A 23,613-nucleotide genomic window follows, 5' to 3' on the forward strand; every position below is an offset into this window, starting at 1 on the left:
TGGTCAACATGGTGAAACTCTGCCTCTACTAAAAATACAAAAATTAGCACACATGGCGAGCGCCTGTAATCCCAGCTACTTGGGAGGCTGAGGCAGGACAATCTCTTGAAACTGGAAGGCGGAGGTTGCAGTGAGCCGAGATTGTGCCACTGCACTCTAGCCTAGGTAAAAGAAACTCCGTCTCAAAAAAAAAAAAAAAAAAGAAAAAAAACCCATCAATGTCCAAACTCCTCCTCTGCAGACTGGTTCAATCAGAGAGGATGAATTAGCGTGTGATGTGAGCCTGGGCATCCTTAGCTTCTCAGCGCCCCCTGAGGGATTGGATTCTAGGGCATAGCCAGGGTTAGGAACCACCATCATAAGCACTGCCCAGCAATGGAAACACACTGGTCCCTCCTCTCCAGTTCAGATCTTAGTTGGTACCACGGAGCGAGGTATTATGGAAGAAATGAAGTTATCTTTAAGTGAAAAAAAGCTTCCCATGAAAGTGCTTCCTTTCTCACAAAAAAACAACGGCCCATTAACTTTTACATGCATCAAATCCTTAATGCCTTACACTAGTATCTTATTATTCCCATTTTACAGTTTAACTTGCGCTCAGAGGTTACGTAACTTGCTCAAGGTCAAACAGCTGGTTAGGAAAGGAAGCCCGTGGCAGTCTGTAGTTGCTAGTCCTTTCACATTTGTATAAATTCAGCCACTTCTCATCAAGGAAGATACTACCAGAGAACACAGACAAAAGGACGGACCCTGGAGACTCCTAAAACTGACAGCTTGTTTTTTAGTGAAAGAGAAAATTCCCATTGTTGGTTTGTAATTTATAAGGAGACTTCACAATATTTTTCCCCACAGATATCCTTCAAAGCATGTAAGTTTTTGAAAGAAGTGTCTGCTTCCCTGGGACCTGTTCAAGCCTCACTCACTCTCAGCTGGGCGTGATTAGGGAGAGTCGTGGATACTTTATACAGTGCACAGGGATGCCATCCTCACCCTGGCATGCCATGAATTTCATCAAGCTCCCCACCACACCAGCACTATTCCTCCCTCAACAGCGATGCCTCAGGAGTTTTCCACTGCAAAATGCTTTAATACATTAAATTAAAAAGTAACAAAAAACAGAAATCAAAAGAACATGTATCAAGGTACCTCCTTTTATTGGTATAAGAATGAAAGTTCCGGAAAATTAACCATGTCACTGTTTTATTTTCACCATGGATCTTCTTTTCACAAACTCCTTTGAAGTTAAACAGACTTATTTGTAAATATCTTTCTACATTAAAACTACCTCCCAACCCACAAAGACCCCACTTACTATTAACTTCTGGGGAATTTCATTTACTCATTTTATCTAATATACAAAAATCCACATTGTGCCAGTAGTTAAAAAAGAGAATCTTAAGGTTCTCAAATGACTTTCCACCAAGCCACCAAAAGAAAACCACCGATATCCAAAACTTTAAAGCAATAAAAATTTCTATTTTCCAAAAAAGTATTTACAGACTGAAATTCATATATTATGCATTGCCATCGATGTAATCATACAAGAACATATAAAGCCTTGGGAAAGAGGAAGAATTTCATTACAAAATATTTGTGATCTCTCAACAAGCTTCAACAATGAGATTGGGCAAAAAAGAAAACAAAAAAACAAAAAAAAACAAAATATTTGTGATCAAGAAAATATTGCTTGCCTTTAAATAAATAGAAGTGGCAGAAAAATAAATATGCTTAAAGATGGCCACTTTCAGGGATGGAGGGTAAAAAAAAAAAAGATGGCCATTTTCACAAGTAAACCAAAAAAGGTACACATGTAAGAAACAAAGCGAAAATGCTTGAGCTTCAGAATGACTCTAGCGGTGTTTGCACAGATTTGTTATAAAGTGAGGTCTTCTGAAGACCTCTTTTTAGTTATAAAAATACAAAAAGAGGCTTTGGAGAAGGATTTCACCAAGCCAAATCTATGATATGCAAAGCCACATACGAAGACTGCACTAGGAACTTCCACCTATTGTTGTGAGCAAAACCATTCCACCAATCTAAAAAAATGTTTCCTGTTGGAACAAAGAAATTCTCAACAACCTACTGATGCAGATCAAAACTGACTCGATCTAACTGCTACAGAAGAGCAGTTCTAGATCTAACTGGATGCTTGAGAGCCCAGGGGTAAAATACGATCTCATGTGTTTTACACAAGCCCAAGCTTTCAGTCTGTGTGAATTATAACTACCTGGACCTCCATTTTTCTTTAAGTCCATTTTTACGCTGTACCTAGTATGTTATACATCTCATTCTGTTTTCCTAAATCTTTTTTTTTTTTTTTTTGAGACGGAGTCTTGCTCGGTCGCCAGGCTGGAGTGCAGTGGCGCAATCTCGGCTCACTGCAATCTCCACCTCCTGGGTTCAAGCGATTCTTCTCCCTCAGCTTCCCAAGTAGCTGGGACCACAGGTGCGTGCCACCATGCCCGGCTAATTTTTGTACTTTTAGTAGAGACGGGGTTTCACCATGTTGGCTAGGATGGTCTCGATCTCTTGACCTCGTGATCCGCCCACCTCGGCCTCCCAAAGTGCTGGGATTACAGGTGTGAGCCACCACGCCCGGCCAATCCTCTCTCTTTTTTATGGGTTTCTGAAGTCCCTGGAGATCTCCTTCAGTGCCAGCTCCAACTCTGTGTGGCAGACCATGTCAGGCCAACTCTCTGCTCTCCTTCTATCTTCTCCACACTCCCTTGAAATCCCAACACACAAATATCAATACAGCAGATGGTAAACAACATAGCCAAAATAAACTTTCTAGTTAGTCTTTTACCTTTTTTTTTTTTAAGAGACAGGGTTTGTCTACCCTTTCTTGGCTCTAAATTTAAAAAGAAAAAGAAAAAGAGAGAGACAGGGTTTTACCATGTTGCCCAGGTTGGTCTTGAACTCCTGAGCTCAGACAGTCCGCCCACCTCAGCCTCCCAAAGTGCTAGGATTATAGGTGTGAGCCACCACGCCTGTCCAAAGTCTTTAAATAGAAGTTTTATCCGAGAGGATTCTTCACTGAAAGCTGATCAGCAAAGTCCTGTGACCATGGATCTGACAAAAACCCATGTTTAAGGAGCCATCATGAAAACAGTCTGTGCCTATATTAGAAATTACCCAGTAATTATGTCAAAAAGCTGTTAAAAAATGTACATATTAAATAAGCAGAGCCTTCCAAATTTATCATCAACTCCACAGTAAAATATTGCACATGATATTCAGTCTTTTCATTTTGTCTGTAAGAGGAACAAAAAAAAAAGCCTTCAGATGCTTGATTGAGTCTAACCTGGAGTGCCACAGCTGAGGCAGGTGCTCACTCTAGTTCAATGCAGTCAATGTTCAACGGCACCAGCTGGGTGCTGAGGGGGTGACGAGTGATGGGGAATCCCGAATGTCACATCTCAGTCACAACTCTTTGAGGTCAGATGGGACTGGGTTGCATGTACAACAAGGGTGGGGAGCCCATGCTACTTGAGGGACTTCGGAAATGTGTGTCAAAGGAGCTCGGTGTGATCCCAATCACAGTATCACTCTGGGGCACTTCACCTTTCAGAAAATCATCATCTTCATCTTCCATTATCTCCTGCATAAACATCAGAAATCATCAGTAATATCATCAGTGCTGACTGAAACGTTTTCCAGAATTCTTTCCAAAGAAAGTTGCTATGTCTGTAAAGATGGTGAAGACAATATCTTAATTTCAAAAGAAAGCCAATGTAGTGACACAGGCATGTAGTCCCAGCTACTCGGGAGGCTGACATGGGAGGACTGCCTGGGCTCAAGAGTTCCGAATCCAGCCTAGACAACATAGTAAGACTATATCTTTTGTTTTTTGCATCATCCAGCCCCAAAATGTCAGTGAGACCATGTCTCTAAAAAAAAAAAAACAAACAAAAAAAACAAAACAGAAAAGCTCCTTCTGATAAGCACTTCCTTCTTTTTTTTTTTTTGAGACGGAGTTTCACTCTTGTTACCCAGGCTGGAGTGCAATGACGCGATCTCGGCTCACCGCAACCTCCGTCTCCTGGGTTCAGGCAATTCTCCTGCCTCAGCCTCCTGAGTAGCTGGGATTACAAGCATGCGCCACCATGCCCAGCTAATTTTTTGTATTAGTAGTGACAGGGTTTCACCATGTTGACCAGGATGGTCTCGATTTCTTGACCTCGTGATCCACCCGCCTCAGCCTCCTAAAGTGCTGGGATTACAGGCTTGAGCCACCGCGCCCGGCCAAGCACTTCCTTCTTACCAACACACCCACATAACTGCTTGTTCATCACACCTTGTAATCATTTTTTTAAAGTCTGACTTGCAAACAGATTTGAAGCTCAATGGGGACAGGAAACATGAAGAGTCATTCTTGCCCAGCGTTACAGCTCTTGTACCTGACACAATGTGAAAGAATTATACATGCCCTTCAACAAATGCAAAACATAAAAAAATAAAATGAGCTTTCCAATGGTTACTTATTAACCAAAAAAGAAGATATCTCGAAGCTGTTTTTAATGTGAAAACAAATGTGCTACCAAGCAAAAGAGCAGCAAAATTCTTTTTTTCTTTTTTTGGAGACAGAGTCCCACTGTGTCGCCCAGGTGCGATGTTGGCTCCCTGCAACCTCTGCCTCCCAGCTCTGCCTCAGGCTCCCAAGTAGCTGGCGCCTGCCACCATACCCAGGTAATTTTTCTGTTTTTGGTAGAGAGAGATGGGGTTTCACCATCTTAGCCAGGCTGGTCTTGAACCCCTGACCTTGTAATCTACCAGATTCAGTCTCTGAAAATGCAGGGATTACAGGCATGAGCCACCATGCCAGAACAGCAAATTTTTTATTACTGGATTCTAACTTTTCTCTCTGGCAGTAACTGTCTTAACTCCACCTCATGTGACCTGGAGGGTATGCTACCTACCTGCATCTTCACCACCAATTCAGGGAGATCTATAAAACTAATGTAAATTGCTGGGGCAATTTCAACATGAGTCAACTGGAGATTGTTACTTGGTGAGAATGCTCAAGTGGCAAAGATCATTTGTTCAGCTAATTTGTAATTAACCTTCACTTCTCACATGTTAGTATGTTAAGTGTCTGGTTTAAGCAGTTTATCAAAAAAAAAAAAAGCCACAGACTCTTTAACAAAACTTGGGCTTGGAAGTTTATAAAGGCAGAAGGAATAAGACAGAGTTTTGGTGTGTTTTTTTTTTTCTTTTTGAGACACAGTCTTGCTCTGTCACCCAGGCTGGAGTGCAGTGGTGCGATCTCAGCTCACTGCAACCTCCACCTCCTGGATTCAAGCAATTCTTCTGCCTCAGGCTCCCAAGTAGCTAGGATTATGCACCCACCACCACGTCCAGCTAATTTTTTGTATTTTTCGTAGGGACAGGGTTTCACTATGTTGGCCAGGCTTGTCTCAAACGTCTGACCTCAGGCGATCCACCCATCTCAGCCTCCCAAAGTGCTGGGATTACAGGCGTGAGCCACAGTGCACGGCCTTGGTGTGCTTTTTGAAAGAAGACAGGGTCTTGCTCTGTTGCCCAGGTTGGAGTGCTGTGCTGCGTTTACAGCTCACTGCAGCCTTGACCTCCCACCTCAGTCTCCAGAGAAGCTGGAACTACAGGTGTGCACCACCATGCCCAGCTAATTTTAAAATTTTTTGTTTTAAAATTAGTCTATGTTGCCTAGGCTGGTCTCAAATTCCTGGGCTCAAGCAATCCTCTGCCCTTGGCCCTCTAAAGTGTGGGGACTACATGCATGAGCAACTTGCTGTTTACTATTTGATTGTGACCTGGAACCAGAGAGGGGATTCCAAGAAAATGTGCTGAATCACAAACTTACCTTTTTAATGGGTTTCTTGAACTCCTGCAGCTCTTCAGCACTCATGTCTTCCCATATCTGATAAATAGGATCAATGAATTTCTTTGACCTGTCAACAAAGATCACATTTCAAAGTCAAGTTAAATACTTCAGCACAAGTCAAAACTGGTTTGGATCTTTTCTCACAAGACCTATTACCCAAAACCTAGAAGTGAAAACTATACCTCAAATAATCACATCAAAAAACCCTCTATGTAGGCCAGGTGCAGTGGCTCACGCCTATAATCCCAGCACTTTGGGACGCCATGGTGGAGGGGATCTCCTGAGGTTGGGAGTTCAAGACCACCCTGACCAACATGGGGAAACCCCATCTCTACTAAAAATACAAAATTAGCCAGGCATGGTGGTAAATGCTTGTAATCCTAGCTACTCAGGAGGCTGAGGCAGGAGAATTGCTTGAACCCGGGAGGTGGAGGTTGCGGTGAGCCGAGATCACACCATTGCACTCCAGACTGGGCAACAATAGCAAAAAACTCTGTCTCAAAAAAAAAACACAAAAAACCCTCTATATAAATTTACGCTGTAACTAAGCGGCTCTTTCTGTGTAAGAGTTCGTTCACTCATGTGGATGGAGTATTGCACCTACCATTTTCCATCTTTCCATTTTCAAGTAAAATTGTTTCTACACTTGACAAAGACTGACAAGTCAGTTATATATAGTATATCCAGATGAAAATGAAACTATAATATTCTGGAACTCTCTTTTTTATATTTCTATACTAATTTGCTGAAAAGTAAGTCTAGGAAAAATAACTAATCTGGTTTCAGTCAACCAAGACTTCAGGGACCAGACAATCCCAGATGGTCATGCAGTTATTATAGAAACCATAATAAGCAAAAATCCTGCTTCCTTATAGAAGTTACAAGTTAACGCTGGTTCAGTGGTTTTCTAGACTAACTCATCTAGATAAATCTTTTTTTTTGAGACAGAGTCTCACTCTGTTGCCCAGGCTGGAGTGCAGTGGTGCAATCTTGGTTCACTGCAACCTCCACATCCTGGGTTCAAGTGATTCTCCCGCCTCAGCCTCCTGAGTAGCTGCAATTATAGGTGCCCACCACCATGCCTGGCTTTTAGACAGGGTTTCACCATCTTGATCAGGCTGGTCTCAAACTCCTTACCTCAACGGATCCACCCGCCTTGGCCTCCCAAAATGTTGGGATTACAGGCCATGTGCCACTGCGCCCAGCCAATCATTTGTTTTTTGTTTATCCTGTGCAACAGAATGGGATGTGGTCTCCAGAGGAAGGAACAAGACACTTGGCAGAAAATTATGAAGGAAGCAAAGACAGCACCCTCCCCTATCCTGGCACTGTTATCCCCATAACCTCACACATTTAAACAACAGTTAAAGAAAAATAAAAAGTAAAACAAAAACCCTTGGTGTCAAACTGGCTCCTACCGAGGCAAAGATCTACCCACTCTGGGGTGCCTGTGCCACTCAGCAGGTCCTGCTAGGCATCCTCTACTTTGTGCCTGTGAAATATACGCAGGGAGACCACGAGACGCTCATCAACAGCAAGGAAGGGCCACTTCCAGCAAAGAGCCTTAAATCCCAATTTTGGGAAAAGCAAACATGTATCACGTTTCAACCCACCTTTTGTCAATGTTTAAAAGTACCTACCGCTTAAGAACACAGGGATCAAAGGGGAAGAAGGTGTCCAGCGGGTTTGTGCAGGTCTGCACTGAGTCTCCTCCAGAGGTACTTCTAATGACTGGCAGCATCTGGCGATTGTTCCTCTCAATGATGGTGTAGCAGAAGACGAGCTGGTACTTACTGTGAAACAAAAAAACAACACAGACAGAGGCATTAACACATAACAAGTGCTAATAAAATTATAATATAAAGCAGAAAATAACACTTTTAGGGTACCATTCTCTGGATCTTCTATTCGCCAAGTTTGCTAAGGAGAAAGAAAATGTGGCTATCACTCAGAATGTGAAACTGGGCTTAGGTTTCAATGAGTAATAGATATTATTCATTAAAAATAAACGTTTGCAAGGCAAAACTCTTAGTTTACGTAACTATAGGTGTTTTTATTTTTACTGATTGCAAAATAATTAGAGGGTTGATGGAAAAGGGATTCAGGAGGGACTCAGTCACTGAGGAGGAAACAGTGGTTGGTGAAGAGACTTGCTGAAGAAGAAATTAGGCCTTTACTGAAGGAGGGACATGGGGTTGACTAAGTCATGACCTCAAAAACAGGCAGAGAAAGGACTAGGCATGGTGAGTGAGAACAGTTAAATGCATAGAAGAAACCATAAAATAAAAAAAGGCAATTATGTTGTTAATTTTTCTGACAGTTGTCTCTAAATGATTTAGCAACTTGAAAAATCATTTATTAAACAGCTTCTCCAAGACAAGGATTTAGATCTCACTTCTGTCACTATCCACCTCAGGTTCTCAGGTCACTATGGCAACTTCAAGCCACATACTTCGATTTCTGCCCCATTACTGAGGCTCGCAGCACTTAACCCCTCATCCCTCCTCCTGGTGGAGGACCCATCAGCAAAACGACACTGGAGGGCGGTTTGCACTAACGGGTAAAGTTGAAGATCTGCATCTCCTACAGCCCCACAGCCGACCACGCTTCCGGGTATGTGACAAGGAAGCATGTGCCCACACACCAGGACACTCACACAAGAATGTTCCTAAGCACTAAAACATTTAACACAGCCAGCTGAGCGAGGTGGCTCATGCCTGTAATCCCAGCACTTTGGGAGGCTGAGGCAGGCAGTTCACTTGAGCTCAGGAGTTTGAGACCAGCCTGGCCAACATGGTGAAACCCTGTCTCCACTAAAAATAAAAAAATTAGCTGGGTGTGCTGGTGGGCACCTGTATTCCCAGCTACTAGGGGGGCTGAGACAGGAAAATCACTTGAACCCAAGAGGTGGAGGTTGCAGTGAGCCGAGATCGCACCACTGCAATCCAGCCTGGGCGACAGAGCAAGACCTTGTCTCAAACACAAAACAAAACAAAAACAAAAAACTAACAGCTGAAATCACATAAAAGACTCAATAAGAAAGATTTGCAGAACATTATACAGCAGTTATAATCAAAATTAAGCTTTGTGTCAATATGGCTGAATCTCAAAACCATCAAGCAGACAAAATCAACAGCTACAGAATGGTACACACCTTTATTTGCCATATCTGTACCTAGGCACAGACCTTTACTTCAAGCCCCCACTCTTAGTCTCGTATCGCAGTGTGCCTCCAATGCGCATGCCAACCTCAAATCGAGAGCCCCTGGACCAGTTGGTTCACAAATGAAGCCCTCTGTCCCCACCCTGAGAATATACTAGGGGCAGCTGCCTTTGCTTCTTCCGACCTCACTCTTTGAGCTGCTCACCATCTTAACCAATGTGCTGAAGCCTCCACCTACTCACCGCTGTTGCTTGCTGGTCTCTTTAAGCCTTTTCCTAATCCTTTACTATCACTGTTGAGATCTCACAAGAGAGGATACCTTGACCCAGATGCCTAGCAAAGGAGAACTAAAGAGGGTGAAGGAACTCAGCAACCTCCAGCTCTGACTTGTTGAAGATTATAAGCTATAACACGCCTGAATATCCTCATTAAATACTCAATTCTCAATTCGCTTTCTCCATAAAGCAGAATAACTTAGTGAAAGCTTACAAAGGAGCCAGACTACATTTGAATCTGCTGCCAGTCCGGCTTTATAACTTTAGGCAAGTGATTTACCTCTTTGTATAACCACTTCTCCATGATAAACAGGGTTTCATCCTAGAGGGCTGTTTGAGGATCAAATGAGCTCTATGTAAAGTGCTTAGAACTGCCTGGCACAGAGGAAAGGCTATGTATTAGCCAGAGCTACCAGACCTGAGAGAACAGTTCTCTCGAAACCACTCTCCTACTGGTCAGCATGTACCTCACTTCCAGCTGATGTCTATTACTATTATAGGAGTCACTCCAATAAGCATCTATGGCTTTGCCCTTCTCAGCTAACTGGTTGCCTTACTTATTTCAAAGTGCCTAGGCTTCTGCTGAATTATGCCCTTGGATAAGAAGTAGCAATTTCTCCATCCTACCCAACATGGTGAAACGCCATCTCTACTAAAAATACAAAAATAGCTGGGTGTGGTGATGGGTGCCTGTAGTCGCAGCTACTCAGGAGGCTGGAGAATCGCTTGAACCTGGGGGGTGGAGGTCATAGTGAGCCAAGATGGCGCCACTGCACTCCAGCCTGGTGACAGAGCGAGACTTTGTCTCAAAAACTAAACAATAGCTGTATTACAGTATTTCCTGCAAGTGCTTGGCTGTTTTTGTTTGTTTAAGAAACAGGGTCTTGTTCTGGAGCCGACACTGGAGTGCAGTGGCACATTCAGGGCTCACAGCCTCGTTGACCTCCTGGGCTCAAGTGATCCTCCCACCTCAGCCTCCTGAGTAGTTGGGACTACAGGCACATGACACCACCCTCAGCTAATTTTTAAATGTTTTTTATAGAGACAGGGTCTCATGATGTTGCTCAGGCTAGTCGTGAACTCCTGGCCTCAAGCAATCCACCTCAGCCTCCCAACATGTTGAGATTACAGGCAACAGCCACCACGCCTGGCCTTTTTTAATGTTACTAATTTCCAAGAAATTTAATGGAACCTTACAATACCAGATAAACATAAATATTTTAAATAATTCCCATCAAGGAAGCGTTAAATAACTTACTTTGTGATTGCAGCAAAAAAGTTAACCACCGACGGCAGGCAAATCTTCAGGGGATTTAGCTGGCTCATCACTATCCGCTCAAAATTTAGACTCTGAAGATACTGCAAACCTTTAATTAAAAAAAAATTTATTTTTAACGTACAAATATAAGAGAAAAGTGTAAGATATCTTTAAAACCATAAATTCACTCGCATTAAAAAAAAAACTTAAAAAAATTATTTGCAGAAATGCTTTAAATAAAGGTCCATGCAGACAGACAGTCACATAGTGTATGGCCCAGAAGAGTGTGACTAGTCTAACCACATTCACTGATCACCAAGGCAGCTTCACTAAAGAACACTCAGGAAGTAGCAGGCTGTAACACTACATGACAATGTGAAGTTCATATGTTTGTAAGCTTAGTGTATGCTGAGTTTATACAGGGGGGAAATAGACCTTGTGATTTGATTTCAGCTAACAATCACGACAGGCAACAAAACAGAACAGCAATTTGATTCTAGCTTGTGTGTCTTAACTTGTTAGTGAGGCTGAGCACTGTTTTCAGGTGCACAGTAGTTATTTGTAGTTTTTATTTTTCTCAACAAGAAACTCTAAATTTGCCTCTACTTCTGTGGAAGGCAAATTTAGACAGAAACCTCTTTCTCAGAATTACTGAATACAATTCTCTCCTACATGAGTAAAAGAAAGACACTTCATTTATTTTAAGAGGCAAGCTGACCAACTTGTACTTAAGAATATGTTCTTAGGAGTTTCTCTGCTGCATATTTTGATAAAAACTACGTAAATGGGATATCACAGCTTAAAAAAACAAGATCTTTACTTCAGATTCCTGGCATTAATTTATACAAAGACCAGCAGAGATACTTACCTTGTCCTACTAGTCCATACAGTATCTTTTTAGAAGCATGTAGGATGTAGGTAAATGTATATAATGCAACACATACAACTTTCAGTTCAGAGCTCTGGCTGTTAACCCAAGGGGGCTGTGACCCCCGCAGAGGACACGTGGCAGTGTTTGAAGAGAGTTTTAGTTGTCACAACTGGGAGTAGTCAGGATTGCAGTTAGCAGCTACTAGGTGGAGGCTATTCAACATCCTACAGGGCAGACAAGAGCCCCCAGTGACGAAGGATGATGCAGCCCAAACGCCAACTGTGCGAGGTTGAGCACTGGTTTAGAGACAGTAGCTCATGAAACCACGTGAATTATTCATAAACATCAACAAAACAATTTACAATGACTTCTAAACTATGTTCTTGGAGACTCTCTTCAACTAAAATATACTAATCTAATAAACAAGTTTCAACTGATAGGTATGAATTATAAATAACTCTTGGAAATTAGCAAAAAAATACTGCTCAATGAAATCTCAAGGCTTCAAGCAGAGTTGAATCTGAATAAACCCAAACTTTCCAGTCAGCCGAACCTGGCTTCAGTTTCTAATCTTGCCAGTAACTATGTGATCTTGGGAAAATGACTGCCCTCTGCTTTGCTGTCTGTGAAAGGAGAATATGTGCCATTTACTGGGCTGTTACAAAGACAACAAAGAGAGAGTGCATCTACCTGCAGCTTTGTACAGGATGCTGGCACAGCCCAGGGCTCAGCCTCTCGCCTCTGGAGACATCTTCACATTTCAAACCCTCAAAAGCAGAAACCTCTTTCTTTTTTTTTTTTTGAGACGGAGTTTCGCTCTTGTTACCCAGGCTGGAGTGCAATGGCGTGATCTCGGCTCACCACAACCTCCGCCTCCTGGGTTCAGGCAATTCTCCTGCCTCAGCCTCCTGAGTAGCTGGGATTACAGGCACGCGCCACCATGCCCAGCTAATTTTTTGTATTTTTAGTAGAGACAGGGTTTCACTATGTTGACCAGGATGGTCTCGATCTCTTGACCTCCTGATCCATCCACCTCGGCCTCCCAAAGTGCTGGGATTACAGGCGTGAGACACCGCGCCCAGCTAGAAACCACTTTCTTAACCTCAAAGCCATCTTGAGGGGTTTGTAGGGTTCTCAAGCTCAAATCTATCTAAAGGGGTTTGTAGGGGAGTATGAGGTGCCTGAAATTATTGTTGAAAGTTTGAGTGTACATGCAGTTTTCTGAATCCATAGTTTTTATTAAAATCCCCAAAAGAGTAAAGAATCACCATTCTAAAGAGTGATAAGAACAAGGAAAATCCAGTCCAGCACTCCCACAACACTGACCTTCTTTCAGGTTTCCACTCAAAAGCTGCTTGTGTCTAAAAACAAAGGTGTAGAACACAGCTTGGCAGGCTGAGTAAAATGGTCCATGGAGAGCAACGTCGCAGAATGCCTTTGTTCCTGAATCCTGGTTATGAAGGTATATGTGCAGCCAGTTAACCAAAAGATCCAGGCATGATTTTACAGTACTAGAGAAAAGAAAAATTCAGGTCAACTTTACACTTCATAAAAAACAAAACAAAACAGAATAACATAACACACAACTGCCTTTCATTACAAACCACACTAAGTAAGTTCATAGGATTCTTTAAATAATACCCATGGACACAAAGGAAAAGCAAACAAAGGAAGGATAAGGATGGGTTCGTAGGAAGACAACCTTCCGGTTACAAGGCAGAGTGGCTCTGACCTTCTAGGAACACGTGAGCCCCTAAGAACGTCCCAAGGGATGGAAAGCAGGTTCTCCTAACCATCTCAAAAGCAGCCCTCTTAGGGTGATTGGCCAAACAGGACAGGTTCACCAACATCTCCTAAGAGAAAGACAGTCTGGTGGACTTTAGTATTCCCTGATGGAGCCTAGTGAAGTCCTATGGTCAATGATTTTGTGATTGGGGAAGGATTTCAACAGCATCCTTGTCCAAAGATACCTTCATGGACCACTGGAAGAAACTAGCCACTTAGATAGGTCTATTACCTTTAAAAGGTTTTTTCTTCAGCTTTATCAGATAGAATAGATTCGGAATGTAAATGAAAAAATGACAAACCTACAAAAAGAATCAAAACAGAATACAACACTGTCCTTTATCCACAAAAACAAACGGATCTTCAAATGCAACCACACAGAACAGATGACAAAAGCCTTACATATGGGGTTTCATATATATAAAAAAAGAGACAACTTATTCTAAAATCACTGCTTAGAAATATCAACATCTTGCACAGAGTGGGGATTTTATTCACTTAAAAAATCATACCAAAAAAATGAGGCAGATATTTTTGACTTGAGACAATGCTACACTCATTTTAAAGCATGATATTAAAAAGTACTTGAAAAATTAGGCTACTTACATAAGAGGAATAAATTTAGCTCTTGCCAAAAAGCTTCCGATATAATTTCCAGCAGCCTGCCTGATGATGGCAGGATTACTTGGATCCTGTAATTTTTTCCAGAGATGTTCCAGAAATGCCTCTGCAAATCCCTATAAAAAGAGAATGTGTCGGTGTAATCTTTTTTTAATGCCTAAGATAATCTGGCTATCAAAATCCTAAGATTTTTACTTCACCAATGTGGGGAAAAGTTCCAGTATCTCATGAGTACTTCATGGTCTTCATTTTTTAAACACTTTGAGAGAATACTATTAAAAACAAAAGGCATCTCAGGTGTTAAATAATCCAGTGGATCCCAAACAAATCAACCCGTGGCCGGTGCGGCGGCTCACACCTGAGGTTAGGAGTTTGAGACCAGCCTGGCCAACATGGTGAAACCCCATCTCTACCACAAATACAAAAATTAGCCAGGCGTGGTGGCGGGTGCCTGTAATCCCAGCCACTTCAGTGGCCGAGGCAGGAGAATCACTAGAACCTGGGAGGCAGGGACTGCTGTAAGCCAAGATCACAGCACTGCACTCTAGGCTGGGCAACAGAGCGAGACACCATCTAAAAAAAAAAAAAGCCAGGAAGGTACAAATTCATAGGTTTGTGACAGGGCTTAGGAATCTGCATATTATAAAAGCTCTTCACGTGATTCCAATGTCAGCCAGAACTTGTGACCAACAATAACTCAAACCCCATGGAGCTCCACATGGGCACTCCTGTGAGCATGAAGCACCCTTCCCGTCTCTGCACACCCTGAATCAACCATCAACAGAAATACGGTCTAAAGTACAGCTGGTATTTGAGTAATTATGCCAATCATGAAAAAAAACAGACACAGCTTCTTAGTAAAGGGTGTAACTTCCAACTTCTACCAAATAGCGCTTTTCTGAAGCTAGGCACATCCATGTGGGCAGACTAAGTTCAACCTTCTTTCCCATGACAAGCACTCTCCTAACCTCTACGAAGCCGCAAAATCGTTGCAGAGAAGGAAGAGCCTTCCCCAACAACAACAACAAAAGCCAAAGCCTAAAGTTTTAAAACTCTAGATTAAAAAGTTGGTTTGGGGTAGTTACAACTCAATCCTTGAAAAGAATGAAGGAAATACAGTTAATTACCCCATATGAGATTTTAAGAAAAAGGCTTAAGGGAAGACCTCCACCTAGTGACCAAAAGGCAGAATGACATTTTCGCAGCACCTAGCTAGGCGGGCAGGCAGCAATTCTGTTTGCTCTCCAAGTGCACTGAGAAGGGAATGTGGGCCAGGCACAGTGGTTCATGCCTGTAATCCCAGCACTTTAGTGGGCAGGAGGTGGGCGGATCACCTGAAGTCCGGAGCTCGAGACCAGCCTGGCCAACATGGTGAAACCCCGACTCTATTAAAAATACAATAGAGTTAAAATGCAATTAAAAAAAAATACAATAGAGTAATGTGGTAACCTGTGGTCCCAGCTACTTGGGAGGCTGAGGCCTGAGAATTGTTTTGAGCCCAGGAGGCGGAGGTTGCAGCAGTGAGCAGCAGAGCAAGACTCTGTCTCAAAAAAGAAAAGAAAAAAACAAAGAAAAGAGAATGTGATTTTTATTAAGGGGACAAGCAAGGGACAAGCAAGTAAGCTCAAGGAAAGTAATTACTTACCTCATGGTCTCTGTCCACCCCAGTTTTTAGGGAAAAATTCTGGGCAAGAACAAAATAAGTTAAGATAATGTTAACGGCATTCTTACTCACCAATTTGAAGCTACAGAGGTAAAACATTAAAAACTGTACATGGCAGGAGGCATGGGTGGGCAACAGGAGTTTGTCAAAGATGTTTATCAGGTTGCGATACAGATCCTTCGTTTTGCTGTTATCAACCTTACCTATGGAGAAAATATGGCGTTTTAGTTTTTATAAAGACATATTTTCAAGTTTCATCTGCTGGATTTTTTTTTTTTAATAAAGAACACACACCATTAAAAAAACAACATTATCAAGCCAGGCATGGTGACTCACGCCTGTAATCCCAACACTTTGGAAGGCCGAGGCAGGTGGATCACCTAAGATCGGGAGTTCAAGACCAGCCTGACCAACATGGAGAAACCCCACCTCTACTAAAAACACAAAATTAGCTGGGCATGGTGGCACATGCCTGTAATCCCAGCTACTCGGGAAGTTGAGGCAGGAGAATCGCTTGAACCCGGGAGACAGAGGTTGCGGTAAGCTGAGATCACGCCATTTCACTCCAGTCTAAGCAACAAGAATGAAACCACCAGCTCAAAAAAAAAAAAAAAAAAAAAAATCAAACAAAACCATTATCCAGCCATGCACAGTGGCTCCTGCCTGCAATCCCAGCACTTTGGGAGTCCAAAGGGAGGGAGCCCAAGAGTTCAAGGGCGGCCCGGGCAACATAGTGAGGCTCTGTCTCTACAAATAAAAATCAAAAAATTAGCCAGGTATGGTGGCACACCTGTGATCCCAGTTACATGGAAGGCTGAGGCAGATGAACAGCTTAAGCCCAGGAGGTCAAGGCTGCAGTAAGCCATGTTCATGCCACTGCATTCCAGCCTGAGTTACAGAGTAAGACCGTGTCTATTTACAAAATAAACAACAACAACAAAAAACAACACTTTGGGAGGCCAAGGCAGGTGGATCACAAGGTCAGGTGTTTGAGACCAGCCTGACCAACATGGTGAAACCCTGTCTCTACTAAAAATACAAAAATTAGCTGGGCGCGGTGGCGGGCGCCTGTAATCCCAGCTACTCAGGAGGCTGAGGCAGGAGAATCGCTTGAACCCGGGAGGAGGAGGTTACAGTGAGCCAAGACCGTGCCACTGCACTCCAACCTGGGCAACAGAGTGAGACTGTGTCTCAACAACAACAAAGACACTCATTAAAATATGATTAAAACAAAATGCTACTTTTTAGTTTGCACACATTTTCCTCGGAGTATAATAATCTAACCCCTGCAAGGAAGCAGACCCTCACCCCACACACTGTGGCAAAGTGAGAAATGCAAACCCTTCTGAAGGGTAATTCTGCAATTCATGTAGCAAAAGACCTCGGATCCAATAATTCTACTGCTAGTAAACAACTGAATATATAGGCACAAGAATGTTCATTATACTGTTACTTATAATGGTGAAAACAGTAAGAGACAGTTAAACCCATATATCAATAACATTTGTTATTACAGTTGTTTTTTTAAGAGATGGGGTCTTGTTATATTGCCCAGGCTGGTCTTGAACTCCTGGCCTCAGGTGATCCTCCCACCCTGGCCTATGTGTTGGAATTCAATGACAATTATTTTAAAATAAGTAATGATACGAAAAAATGTTCACCTTCACCATCCATGTAAAAGGCAGATTATAAAACACTTATGTTTAGTGTGACCCCCCAAATCCACTAAAAAATACACTCCTACACGTACACATGCTAACAAAAAAGGGAAAAAAGGCAAATTTCAAAATGCTCATAACGGTTCTCTGAATAGCAGAAATGTGGCCATTTAAATGGTTTTTATCCTTTCCTGTAGTTTCCAAATTTTCTCTAATCAACATGTATTATTTTTACAACTGCAAGATCATTAAAATAGTAATGCATTCAACTCAGATTCCAGTTCTATTATTCTGACTCACTGAGCTCATCTTAAATCTTAGCAATGTGAAAAGAAAGAAATTCTGTTTTGCATTGGCAAAGGTTTTAGATTAAAGTTCCACGAAGGTAAGAAGAACATATAGTACCAATACTGGCACAACAATGGTGCCAAGCAAAGACTCTCTAAACTCAATACATAACAGAGCACCATATACTAGTGCCCTCTACACCATTCTTAAATGCATTCAGCAAAATCATAATTTGATCTGACTGAACCTGGCCAAATTCCATATATAATCTTTTAACACAGCAATCAGTGAAAAAACTGAAGACAAATATGACTCAGCCAGAATCCCAGTCCCATTTTCAAGCTACGTGATTGGCAAGTAACTTGACTTCCTTAAACCATCTTAAACTCATACTCAAGAGAGGTTTTTACAGGATTTTTATTAGCACTAGAGATAATGTATGGAAAATGCCCAGCACAGACTCAGGTACGTTGCAGGTATTCAATAAACAGTTGCTACGGTGATTTACCATCTACATAGCAGACATCCTTCACGTAGGACAAAAGCAAAGACATCAGGATGTCCAGGCGCTCAGCTACAGGATGCACCATTTGGTCAAGCCGTTCGGGATCAGCCCTTGTTTCATGTTCAGTTTCTTCATCTTCATCCTTGAAGGAAAAAAAGTAAATGCTAACATTAAAAAATTCAATGTGAAAGTGATTTAGTAGAAAAACCGTCCTAAGTGATTATTTCCCCTAAAAGATAGAACAAAGAGGCTGGGTGCAGCGGCTCACACCTATAATCCCAGCACTTTGGGAGGCTAAGGCGGAAAGATCACTTGAGGTCGGGAGTTCAAGACCAGCCTGACCAACATGGTAAAACCCCGTCTCTACTAAAAATACAAAAATTAGCCAGGCATGGTGGTACACACCTGTAATTCCAGTTACTTGGGAAGCAGAGGCAAGAAAATAGCTTGAACCTGGGAGGTGAAGGTGGCTGCAGTGAGCTTAGTTCATGCCACTGGACTCCAGCCTGGGCGACAGAGAAACACTCTGCAGTGGCTCACGTCTATAATTACCGACACTTTGAAAGGAGGGAGGATCACTTCAGCTCAGAAGCTTGAGACCAGTCTGAGCAACAAAGTGAGACCCGGCTCATGTCTATAATTACCAACACTTTGAAAGGAGGGAGGATCACTTCAGCTCAGAAGCTTGAGACCAGCCTGAGCAATAAAGTGAGACCCATCTCTAAAAAAATATTTTAAAAGTAGCCAGGTGTGGTGGCACTGTAGTCCCAGCTACTTGAGAGGCTTAGGTAGGCAGATCACTTGAGTCCAGGAGGTCGAAGCTGCAGTAAGCCAAGATCACGTCACTGCACTCCAGCCTGGGTGACAGAGCAACACCGTTGCTCAAATTTAAAAAAAAAAAAAAAAAAAAAAAAAAAAAAGAAAGAAAGAAAGAAAGAGAAATGCAGACATCTTTCCAGGGTCTCATTCAGGGATGTGAATCGGAACCACCTGTGAAATTTAAAATAAAAGCCAAGACTCAGAGCACCAGCTTTCGATTCTCATTTAGAAGACCCAATGAGAGCTAGCTGTGCAAACATTACAGATGCCCCCCACCTTTGCTCCTGGTGGGCACTGTTGGAGCCAGGCCCCCTTTTCCAGGTCAGGATATCCATCTCCCTGCAGCTGTGAGTAGCGAAAGCCAACAGCTCACAGCTGCCTACCTTCCCCAGAGAGCTGCCCTGAGCAGAAAGGAGCCAGGACCACCCTTGCATTCTTTCCGGCCCCTCCCTTTAGAATCAATGACTGATTGGCAAGGTGTCAGAAAGGATATCTCCTTGGTCTCAAACTGACACCAAACTTTGTAGAGCAATCCATACCCCAGAGTGCCAGGTGGGATCAGGCTGTAGCAACCTCCCAAGTGAGACCCAGCCCTGGCTTAGTTTCCCTGCCTTTTTCTGCTCCCTGACATCCTCTGTCCCAAGGGCACCTGAATCCCTATCTCACAGACACCACCCGAAGAAGCACTGTTATAAAGTGGACAAATGGTAAAATGTAGAAATTAAACAGGTATGCTTTTCTATATACGACAGCCTCACAAACAGCATCTGGCTTACAAAAACAAACTCTGAAAGTTATAAGCACGAAAGTGAAACGTAGTTCATCGAACCCAAATTCAAAGCCCTGGAAATAATTACACCAAGTGCTAAATGACATGGCAGAAAATGACTCATATAAGGAATTGTTTTCAAGTTTGCTAAACTATTTTAATTATTTCAATCTAAAGCTGTAACAAAGATGAGCAGCACTAGAGATTTCTACCCTTTGAAATGATAAACTGTATGTTTGCTTTCATTGAAAAAAATGCTAACCATATTAAACAATCCTTCTGTGGAATCTGTCCCGCCACAAGTTTGTGCTGCTGTTTCCTCAGCATCTTCAATATCCTGCCGGGATGCACTCACCTATAACAGAGGGGGAAAAAAAATAAAAGGATTTTTAAAACACAACTATGTTATTTTGGGACTGGAAATTCACCTGATATACACACATTCAAGGTGTCCAGATGAGTACCTTGTATCGCACTCCAACACAATACACAATTATGGTGCAAGCCTGTAAAATGACCTAGGTCATGAAGGAATTTAAATTTTATAAACCAAGCCCCTTTTACTATATACTTACATAAAATCAACAACTATCACATGATGCTCTATGCCAGGCAGCCTCAACAAATTCAACATTTATTCTATCTCTGATATGGGCTGGCTCTGTGTCCCCACCCAAATCTCATCTTGAATTGTACTCCTGTAATTCCTATGTGTTGTGGGAGGGACTCAGTGGGAGATAATTTGAATCATGGAGTCGGTTTCCCCTATACTGTACTCGTGGTAGTGAATAAGACTCATGGGATCTGATGATTTTATCAGGGGTTTCCGCTTTTACATCTTCCTCATTTTCTGTTGCCGCCACCATGTAAGAAGTGCCTTTCATCTCTTGCCATGATTCTGAGACCTCCCCAGCCATGTGAAACTGTAAGTCCAATTAAACCTTTTTCTTCCCAGGCTCAGTTATGTCTTTATCAGCAGCATGAAAATGGGCTAATAAAATATGCACAACACAGTCACAGACATATTGTGTAAAATAAACATATCGTCCATCAACTGAGCAGAAAAATGATGAACTGCAACCAGAATGTGAATTATTTTTATTTTGGTATATCACCCGTCAAATATCTTAATACCACTCAAACCACGCCTTTTTAAATTATCTATGCTTGACCTTCTTTGTAAACATTCTAAAACGTTGTTTAAATATATACCAGAGAAAAACTATAAAGAAAAGACACACAGTTGGCCAGAGAGGTGCAACTCCAAGTGAGCAATGCACCAGTGGGCCCAAGCTCCAGCTCCTGTGAGACCTCATTCCATCTTCCTGCTTCCCTACAGCATCAATGCTCCCCTCCACCAAAGCTCCTCTCCACTCAGTCCACAAACCTGCTGTCTCCTGACTCCTGAACCACGCAGGCCCCTAGCCCTGCTCCACCCCTCCTTCCACCACAACCCTGCACCAAGGTCTCTAACAGTCCCACTTCTGCTTCCCCACCATCCACATCCTCTCCTGAAATGCAGCTTCTGCCTCTTCACTGACATGCTCCTCCAGAAAGGAACAAAGACTATCTTCTAACCACTAAATCCAAGGACTGTTGCTCTTTTCATCCTTCTAAAAAATGACAGTGGTATCTGATGCTGCTGACCAAACTCCTCCTTCCTGCAGATCCTTCCTGAGCATCCAGACTCTTGGTTTTCCTCACACCTCTGATCACCACCCTTGTCCTCCCTTGTCCTAAACTGTATCTTTCCACAGGTTTATGCTCAGGTCCCCACCTCCAGCCATGACTGCCTGTGAGTATTCTCTGGTAGGCCGCCCACCAACAACTCAACCTGCCAAGATAGAACTCCTCTCCCAACAGCCTCCTATTGAGATTTCTAACTGCCATTAATGGCAGCACCAAGATTCTACTCCACAGGGAGCCATCTTTGAAGGATTCCTTTCCCTTGCTGTCTGCCTCTCTTCCTCCAAACCAGTCTCAAGCACCAGGTCACTTTTCCTCACAATGTTACTAGAACCACTTCCTTTCATTCCTACTGCACCTTAGTGCGGGCCTCCTTAAACAAAGTTTTAGCTGTTTGCAATTAAAATCTGCACTTGTTAAAAAAGGCCAAGCAGGAAAAATCACTTCCTTTGTAATGCCTTCCTGACCCCACTGCGATTCTCTCAAGTTGTTTAACTCAAAATGTATGTTGCATTCACAGCATTCTTCACAATTGTACTTTTACATCTTGGTGACTACTTAATGCCTTGTTCGCCAATCATGAGAAAGAACTGTTTATAACTCCCAGCACATACACAGATGGAGCTCAAGACACATTCAAAGAAAGGAAGCAAAGAATGGTGCAAGTGGATTCTTTTCTATCACTGACTATTGTTTCCACATACTATGATTATACCAAATTCAAGTCAGTAAATGAAAATAAAAATAGATTACTCAATACTTACATCCAACTTGAGTAACTTTTCAATAATAAGCTCCAGAATTTCATGCCTCAAGGTTGGAAAATAAACACTAATCCTTAGTAAGTTATGAACATAACATTCCTAAAGCAGAAAACATAAAACATTTCAACAGAGAATAAATATTTTTCATAATTATGTAAGCAAAACATCAATTACAGAACCTTTAGTTTCAAATATTTAAATTGAAAAACCAGACTACCCAGCAATATAAAAACTGTACTGTTTCTACATATGTATTATGTTCGGTACAATCATTTCAATCATCCCCAGTAAATGAAATTTTAAATTTGCATAACTATACTTTTTTTAAATAGCTGTATTAATAAAACTCATATCTGGTTTTTGTAATTTTCAGTAAAAAGAAAAAAGAAAAAAACAACTCATCATATAATTACCAACTTAAAGTATACAATTTAAGTTTTTAATATATTCAGTTATGTGACCATCAACATAATTTCAGAACATTTATTTTTCTTTAAGAGACAGGGTCTTGGGCCGAGTACAGTGGCTCATGCCTGTAGTCCCAATACTTTGGGAGGCCAAGGCAGATGGATCACAAAGTCAGGAGATCAAGACCATCCTAGCTAACATGTTTTGTCATCTCTTCACCAGTTGACAGAGTTGCTTCTAAATGAGGCTATTATGAATGGAGCTGCTATGAACATCCACGTACACACAAGTTTTTGTGTGGAACTGTATTTTCATTTCTCTTGTAAAAACACAGCAGTGTGCTGATGCTTAGGACCAAACAAACAAACAAAAAAAAACAAAAACAAAACCCAGCAGTGGAACTGCTGAGTCACATGGTAATTCTAACTTGAAAAAATGCCAGGCTATTTTTCAAAATGGCTGCACCATTTTACATTCTCACCAGCAATGTATGACAGTTCCCATGTTCCCATTTCTCCACATCCTTGTCAACACTTGTTACTGTCGCGTCTTTATTATAGTCATCCTTCTGGGCATGAGTGAAACCATTTCCCTGATGACTAATGATGTTGAGCTTCTTTTCATGTCCTTTTATTGCAGAAATGACTTTTCGGATCCTTTGCCCACTTATTATTGAACTACAAAAGTTCTTTACATGTACAAGTCCCTTACCAGACATATAATTTAGAAATATTTTCTCCCATTATTTGGGGATTGTTTTCCTCTTCTTGAAGGTGTCCTATAAAGCATAACAATTTTTAATTTTGAAGTACAACTGATGTAGTTTTTCTTTGGTTGCTTGTGCTCCAACCATCAAATCTGGAAATTATTGCCTAATCCAACATCATGAAACTGTACCCATTTTCTTCTAAGAGTTTTATAGTTTTTACTCTTCATGCAGGGCTTTTATTGATTTTGAGTTCATTTTTGTATATGGATATCCATATACCTCATTCTTTTGCATGTGCATAACCATTTGTGCCACCAGCATTTGTTGAAAAGACTATTCTTGTCCCTTATTCAATTGTCTTGGACAGCTGGTGCATATTGGTCTTCTGTCCATAACCATGCTGAACTCATTTATTATCTCCAAAATTTATTTGAGGGCTCCTTAGGATGACATATAAAATAATCTTACAAAAGAGAGTTTACGCCTTCCTTTCCAACTGGATGCCTTT

General features: G+C 41.9%; 1 protein-coding gene across 4 annotated transcripts in view; it reads right to left on the reverse strand.

The window, feature by feature from the left end:
• Positions 1 to 1,137: 1,137 nt before the first annotated feature.
• Positions 1,138 to 23,613, reverse strand: part of RRN3 (RRN3 homolog, RNA polymerase I transcription factor) — a 57,221-nt gene continuing 34,745 nt past the window's right edge. For all 4 annotated transcript variants that reach the window (XM_064362481.1, XM_064362480.1, XM_012477428.3 and 1 more), the window contains 10 exons: positions 21,989 to 22,087; positions 19,801 to 19,893; positions 17,954 to 18,092; positions 15,572 to 15,702; positions 13,822 to 13,952; positions 12,757 to 12,941; positions 10,560 to 10,668; positions 7,504 to 7,656; positions 5,843 to 5,930; positions 1,138 to 3,601 (listed from right to left, as the gene is read on the reverse strand). In XM_064362481.1, the coding sequence (XP_064218551.1) occupies positions 3,440 to 3,601; positions 5,843 to 5,930; positions 7,504 to 7,656; positions 10,560 to 10,668; positions 12,757 to 12,941; positions 13,822 to 13,952; positions 15,572 to 15,702; positions 17,954 to 18,092; positions 19,801 to 19,893; positions 21,989 to 22,087 (1,290 nt within the window). In that variant the 3' untranslated portion in view covers positions 1,138 to 3,439. The remainder of the gene's footprint in view (positions 3,602 to 5,842; positions 5,931 to 7,503; positions 7,657 to 10,559; positions 10,669 to 12,756; positions 12,942 to 13,821; positions 13,953 to 15,571; positions 15,703 to 17,953; positions 18,093 to 19,800; positions 19,894 to 21,988; positions 22,088 to 23,613) is intronic.

This window comes from Aotus nancymaae, unplaced genomic scaffold (genome assembly GCF_030222135.1).
Source record: "Aotus nancymaae isolate 86718 unplaced genomic scaffold, 86718_ANA_hifiasm-v0.15.2.pri h1tg000049l, whole genome shotgun sequence".
In the NCBI taxonomy this organism is placed as follows: domain Eukaryota; kingdom Metazoa; phylum Chordata; class Mammalia; order Primates; family Aotidae; genus Aotus; species Aotus nancymaae.